A 7,596-nucleotide genomic window follows, 5' to 3' on the forward strand; every position below is an offset into this window, starting at 1 on the left:
GTGACTGACTGCTGACTGACTGACTGACCGTGTGACTGACTGCTGACTGACTTACTGACCGTGTGACTGACTGCTGACTGACTGACCGTGTGACTGACTGCTGACTGACTGACTGACCGTGTGACTGACTGCTGACTGACTGACTGACCGTGTGACTGACTGCTGACTAAATGACTGACTGACTGACCGTGTTACTGACTGCTGACTGACTTACTGACCGCTGGCTGACTGACTAACTGACTGACCGTGTGACTGACTGCTGACTAACTGACTGACTGACTGACCGTGTGACTGACTGCTGACTAACTGACTGATTGACTGACCGTGTGACTGACTGCTGACTGGATGATTGACCATGTGACTGACTGCTGACTGACTGACTGACCGCTGACTGACTGCTGACTGACTGACTGACCGTGTGACTGACTGCTGACTGACTTACTGACCGTGTGACTGACTGCTGACTGACTGACCGTGTGACTGACTGCTGACTGACTGACTGACCGTGTGACTGACTGCTGACTGACTGACTGACCGTGTGACTGACTGCTGACTAAATGACTGACTGACTGACCGTGTTACTGACTGCTGACTGACTTACTGACCGCTGGCTGACTGACTAACTGACTGACCGTGTGACTGACTGCTGACTAACTGACTGACTGACTGACCGTGTGACTGACTGCTGACTAACTGACTGATTGACTGACCGTGTGACTGACTGCTGACTGGATGATTGACCATGTGACTGACTGCTGACTGACTGACTGACCGCTGACTGACTGCTGACTGACTGACCGTGTGACTGACTGACTGACTGACTGACTGACTGACCGTGTGACTGACTGCTGACTGAATGATTGACCATGTGACTGACTGCTGACTGACTTACTGACCGCTGACTGACTGACTGACTGACTGACCGTGTGACTAACTGCTGACTGACTGACCGTGTGACTGACTGCTGACTGACTGACACACCGCTGACTGACTGACTGAGCGTGTGACTGACCGCTGACTGACTGACTGAACGTGTGACTGACCGCTGACTGACTGACTGACTGACTGACTGAGCGTGTGATTGACGGCCCCGGGCTCCTCCTCCTCCCCACAGGCTCCACGAGTTCCTCCGTGTCGGACCACTGGCTGGTCCGCCTGACGGGGGACAGCAAGAGGGGCAGCCTCGTGTCCCGGACCTCCACCGCCTGCCCCTCCTCTGTCCCCGACTCGCCCGAGTCCCCCGTCTTCCTGGACGACCCCCCCAAAGCAGAGAAAGGTCAGTTACCGTGGTGACCGGTGGAGGTTCAGCCCTTCAGGCACTTCAGGCCTCTCTACTCTCTACACTGGGCCTATTCCTCAGCTGAAACATGGCGCTGCTGTTTATGTAGCATTGCTAGCATAATCAGCACTGCTTTGAAAATCCAATTTTAGCTGTAGCCGTTACATGTACAGATGGGCTGCACAGCTGTTAAGTGAGGAGATCAGCTATAATTACACAGGAATATCACAGAAAACGTTGCCTTTGAGAGCCAAAAACTGGTTTTTACTTGTGTGCGAAACAGCCACCTAGGCAGATGTCTCCAGCTTTCTGGTGGAACATCACAGTGAATTTTCCTTGGAGACCTGAAAGTGTGTTTTTACAGAGTGCAAAACAGACGCAGAGACAGGTGTTTTCCTGTCTCTTTTTGTCAGGAAAAGTGATATAATTCGATATAAGCAAACTCCTCATGTTTTGTCAGTGACTAATTCATCCTTTGCGCATGATTTAATTCACCCAACGTGCAGGGTAATTGTGCAAATATCAACCATTTCTGTTCGCCTTAATGCACCTTCAGGGTTTTAGTCAAAGTTCACAAACCATCATTTTACGTGTGCAATGCTCATATCGGAGCTGTGGAGTGGTGTTAAGGCCCTGCTTGTGCTCGTATCGGAGCTGTGGAGTGTGGTGTGTGGCGTGTGAAGTGTGGTGTTAAGGCCCTGCTTGTGCTCGTATTGGAGCTGTGTAAGTGTACATGGCTGAGTGTGGAGTGTGGAGTTAAGGCCGTGCTTGTGCTCGTATCAGAGCTGTGTAAGTGTACATGGCTGAGTGTGGAGTGTGGAGTTAAGGCCGTGCTTGTGCTCGTATCAGAGCTGTGTAAGTGTACATGGCTGAGTGTGGAGTGTGGAGTTAAGGCCCTGCTTGTGCTCGTATCAGAGCTGTGTAAGTGTACATGGCTGAGTGTGGAGTTAAGGCCCTGCTTGTGCACGTATCGGAGCTGTGGAGTGTGGTGTGTGGCGTGTGGAGTGTGGAGTTAAGGCCCTGCTTGTGCTCGTATCGGAGCTGTGTAAGTGTACATGGCTGAGTGTGGTGTTAAGGCCGTGTTTGTGCTCCAGGGGGGTTTGACACCCGGCCGTTTGTCCGGGGGCTCCAGGGCCGCAGCGTCAGCATGAGGACCCCCACCAAGACCCGGGAGGCCCTGAGCAAAGTGCTGCCCCTGCGCTGGTCCTTCGGCTCCAAGGACCGGCAGAAACCGGCCCCCGCCCCCTCCCCCGCGCCTGCCTCCAGCCCCGCCCCCGGCCCCGCCCCTGCGCCCACGCCCGGGGAGCTGGTGCAGTACCTGGAGTCGGGCCGCCGGCCGCGCTGCACCAAGGACTCCATCGTCACGCTGATGACGGGCCCGACGGAGAAGGACGCGCCCGAAACGCGCCGCCCGCCCCCCAGCGCCTCCGGCGCCGCCGCCGTCAGCTCCCCCAGCGCGGGCAGCCTGAGCTGCCTGGGCCGGACGCCCGAGGGCCAGCGCCGGGCCAGCAAGCCCAGGGACGACGGCACCCTGCCCCGGAGGACCTCCAAAAAGAACAGGCCGGAGCCGGGGGGCGGCGGCGGCGGCGACCCCCAGCCCCACAGGAGCTCCGCCCCGGCGCCTCCTCCCGGCTCCAGCTCCGACTCCACGCTGAGGAGGAGCAAGAGCCACTCGGCGGGCCCCGAGGAGGTCCGGGGGAGGAGAGGGGAGGAGCCCCGGGGCCAGGAGGGCCTGCTGTCCTTCCTCAAGCCGGGCTTCCTGAAGAAGGAGGCGCAGAGGAGGCCGCGGGACGGCGAGGCGGCGAGGCCCGGCGACTCGGCCAAGAGCGGCGCGTCCCGGCTGTCCCTGTCCAACGGGACGCCCGGCGGGGCGGCGGGCGGGGCGGCCGAGGGCAAGGCCAACGGCGCCCCCCGGGGGAGCGGCGGCGGCGGCAGGGGCGGCCCGGAGCTGGCCAACGGCAGGGTCGCCCGCGGCCCCGCGGACATCAAGCGCTCGCAGAGCTCGTCCAGCATCCCCAGCAGGCCGGACCTGGCGCTGCGCAGGACCGCCTCCCTGCACCGCAACGGCCCCGCGGCCCCGCCCCCCCCGCGCAGCGGCCTCGCCGCGGACAAGCCCTCCGGCCACGGCACGCTGCAGCGGGCACGCTACAGCACCACCTCGCTGGGCAGGAAGAGGGCGGTGCCCGAGTCCAGCTTCTGAGGAAGTGCGCGCGCGCGCACGGCCGGCCGCACCCAATCAAAGCAATAGCCCCCGCCCACAGGGCGTGGCCTGCGCGTCTGCTTCCTCAGAGGCTTGTGTGGGTCTTCTTCTTCTGAGGTTTAGGGCATCTGCTGAGTTAACTCCACAGGCACAGCGGCGACCGTGGGCATCATGGGAAGGAGAGGCAGCATTGGGGGGTCTGACTCAGACCCCCCCCCCCCCCCCCCCCCCACCCGCCCTCGTTTACCCAGCATTCACAGGTCGTACACACTGGGTAAGGGGGAGTACTGTAAGCTGTGAGAGTATATATCCTGAGATAATCAGTTGTTTTTGTTTTTTTTTTAAAGAGTATTTTTTATTGATTTTTTGTTAAGGTTTTTCTGTGACAATTGACAGCAAGTGCCTCTACCAATACAGTTCAGACAAGCAGACTTCTGTATAATTGTTCGACACTGTAACTGCACGTTCGGGTCACACACATTACCCACTAATTCTGGTCACTTCGTGTCTCAGCATTACCATAAGACATTATTTTTGTCTAGCAGTTTTTTTTTTTTTTTCTTTAATCACGAAAGTATTAATTAAATAAGTATCTGGGCAGAAGAAGAAAAAAAGATTTAGAAAAAGGGGAAATTATCGATGAATTATTTATATTGTTTTGTATCGCAACACAAGCAAATCACTCTACATTCTTTGTACATAAATGAAGATTAAAAATATATATCAGAGTAATATTTTATTTAACCACTCCATTATAAAAGAAAACTATGAACTGTCAAATGATTGTTTGTGTTTGCACTGCAAAATGGCTGCTAGATTCCCGTAGTTTTTCATATTGCAAATCTGTTCTCTGCACTTTCTACAAAGCCAGCTGCAGCGAGCACAGCTGCCGGGAGGGAGAGGGTTAAATCGTAGCTTGATTCCCAAAAAGAACACCTTTGCTTATGTTGCGATTGAATGAAAAAAAAAAAAAAGGTGGAAGGACTGGGTTGGAAAGTACTCTCTGCTGACAATCAGATCAGGAAAGGATCTTTCATCTCTAATGAGCCGCTGAAACACAGGCAGTCCGATGCGCTGTGTTCCTTTCATTACAAACGAAGGAGATTGTATCTGAATATTTCTATACCGCGTTTTATTGTGTCTAGTGTTATCAGCACTGCAGCCGCTACTCAATGCACAGAGAGAAAATGTGAACGGCAAGGCCTGAGGCCGAGCGCTCGACAGACCTTATTACCATACGATTCATGTGCACCATTCTTTCTGTTTGTTACCCTGAGTGCATTGTCTAATATGCTCTTTTATGCTGACTGAGAGCTGGACACCGTCTGAAGCTTCAAGGTTTCCCCCCCCCCCCCCCCCCTCGTCCTCCTCCTCTGCTTAATCAGATAGGCCATTGTCTCGCGTTCACAGGGGTGAGGAAAGGCTGCGTGTCGGACGGAAGGGAAAAAACAGACCAGCTGTGAGCGAAAGGCAGCAGCTAGGGCGCACACGGTGATCCAGTCTAAACGTGATCCAGGCAGCCCGCGCGTGTGCGCGAAATTCACAGTCCAGCTCACGCACTTTAGGAGTCCAGATTTTATTTTGGGTGACTGTCAGAAATCAGCGGAGGGAATTCTGGCAGAGGGCCGTGGACTTTGTCCTCTCCCTCCGAATTTCCCCGTGTGACGACAAGGAAGTTGTGAAGTTTCGCTGACGAGAGGTGACTGAGGCATCTTGACTCGTGTTTCCCGCTGTGAAAGATTAGCTAAAACAGCGTCTGTGTTCCGCCAAGGGAATCTCGGGCCTTTCATGTGCAAATCTGCTTTCATTCGCTCTCATTTGGAGTTCCCAGCATGCGCATAGTATGCATACAGTCATTAAAATAGTTCTGTGTATTAATTGCGGTCAAACAATTATTCTGTGTTTTGGTAATCAAGCTGCATTGACCATAGTATTTTTTTATCAAATAATATTTTGATCTGGTAGAACAAGCAATAAATCTTTGACGGTGAGTTACTGTATTTCACCCTGTGATTATAGTTGTATGAAAGCTGGTGTGCAGACAGTTTCAGTGGGGCAGTGATAATGTCTTCAATGTCTTTGGGTTTAACCTGTGTTAACTATGGCAACGACCTTCTTCTGAATTCCAAAACCACATTGTGCCATGACCACATTCGGTCACTTGACCATTTGTCCAAGAAATCCCATCGCGCTTGATTTGTGTGCAGTGATTTACAGTCCGTCTCTAGCGCAGTCTTCATGCCAAAGCGTGGTCATTATAAGAGCGGAGTGCACTGCGTTGGTCTGCTGGTACACCTCAAACCGCACTGATGGATGGAGCCGGGTTCGAGAGGCCCAGCTTTTGCAGTATGTGATGCACGCGCCCATCGGAAAATGAAAAGAGGTAACGTGCGTTAGGGTTCTTCGTCCGGAAACGGCCTCTTTGCTCTGACTTCTACATGCCGCATCCTGTAGTGTACATCCTTCCCTGTCAGACATTGCTCTCGCCTGCACCTGCTTTTGAATTTGCATTGTATAGATATGAAAGAAGTAGATTACTGACAACAGCACAATTAACCATGGGGAGGGGAGGGGAGGGGGTATTTAGAAACTCCCACTGCTATCGGCCTACTTTACACAATAATAAAGAAAATTAACGTTCATATTCTAAACTATTCTAAACTGTTCACAAATAAAATGTTCACAAAGTTTGTTTTTTTTCCCATTGAAGGCCAGTGGTGATGCTTATATATGTGCTTGCCGTTGATTGGATTTTTTCCCCTCTTGTCTACTTCAGACATGGTTTTGGCTTGTGTCTGTCCATAACAGCCAGGTTTGCCTCGATCACACGGTCCTGAGTCTGTACGACCAACTGGTTCTGCCAGCATGCTAGCCAGTGTCCTTGGTCACAAACAATGATTTAGCAGTTTATTGTCCCATGAAAGCGAATCCTTTGTGCTCCTACCCACCTTTTCCGAAGCATCACTCTCGCCTTCTGTGAGTTCTTTCTCGTTCGGCACAGGGTTGTTCAAATAAATTTTACTAACTGTGTTATAGCTACATATTTTCGTAGCAAATTAAAATGAACTACTTGGTTGTTCCACATATTTACATGGCTACTTTACTTATAATCTTGCACCAATAAGGGATAGGTTAGTCTGTCTCTTAAAATGATTTTAATAATCCTAGTTCCACTCTGTTGTATTTCTGTTGTAACACAATTGGAAAAATATCAGAGGATATATAGAAAGCTGATCAAGACACAAAGTCTGTATTGTTTTTTTTAATACATTTACTTTGATGTTTTTTTTTTCCCTGATTCATTTGACATGTGTACATGGGAAGTATCAATCACAATGTTTACTAAAAAAAAATGAGCACTTGTAAAAAAAAAAAAAAAGGACTATAAATGAAGGATGTTTTTTCAGTTATTTTGTGAAATGTGGGTTTAAAATGTTTTATATGCAATTTTTTAAAGTTTGACATTTTATAACAGCTTTGTAAATATCAAAGATAGATGTGAAGTAACGTAGTAGACTAGCAGCTGCCCCAGGTCACATGGGCAGGGTGTAGGGTAAAGCACAAATGCAGATCTTAATCAAAGGTGTTCTCTCCAAAAGGGGTACGAAATGGTATACTATGGAAACAACAAAAGTGGTTTGTATCCACCCAAGAATACTGCTATACATAATATACTGTTTTATTTTTAATACTCCAAAATAAAACACAATGTTTATCACTACTTGGCTGTGATTGAGTGATTAATTGTGTGGGGGGGAAGCTGTGTTATGCATTAGGATCTTGGTAAGGTTTGAGTTCCTATTTCTGACTTTCTGCTGAGACAGGTCCTGACTCACTGTGGTCATTAAAGATCCCATGACACTCATTGCAAAGAGTAGGGGAGTTCCCTGCTGTCCTGGCCAAATTAACATCCTGCGTTCTCTTAACCTGCCACCTGTTCAATCCCTTGATTTAATTGGCAAAAAAAATTGTCCTCTCCCTCTCCACCTCAGCTGATGAGTGGTGAGCATTCTGGTGCAAAATGGCTGCCCTGCATCACCCAGGTGGCAGCCACACATTGGGGGTGGTTGAGGGTGATTGGTTGATATTTTTATGGAATCAGGCAGGAACCAATGGA

General features: G+C 50.7%; 1 protein-coding gene across 1 annotated transcript in view; it reads left to right on the top strand.

Moving 5' to 3' along the window:
* usp43a (ubiquitin specific peptidase 43a) overlaps positions 1 to 7,197 on the top strand; it is a 142,939-nt gene extending 135,742 nt beyond the window's left edge. Inside the window, exons 14-15 of the mRNA XM_035406605.1 lie at positions 1,115 to 1,276; positions 2,374 to 7,197. Coding sequence (XP_035262496.1) covers positions 1,115 to 1,276; positions 2,374 to 3,479 — 1,268 coding nt within the window. The 3' untranslated portion in view covers positions 3,480 to 7,197. The remainder of the gene's footprint in view (positions 1 to 1,114; positions 1,277 to 2,373) is intronic.
* Positions 7,198 to 7,596: the final 399 nt, after the last annotated feature.

This window comes from Anguilla anguilla, chromosome 2 (assembly GCF_013347855.1).
Source record: "Anguilla anguilla isolate fAngAng1 chromosome 2, fAngAng1.pri, whole genome shotgun sequence".
NCBI classification, from domain to species: Eukaryota; Metazoa; Chordata; class Actinopteri; order Anguilliformes; family Anguillidae; genus Anguilla; species Anguilla anguilla.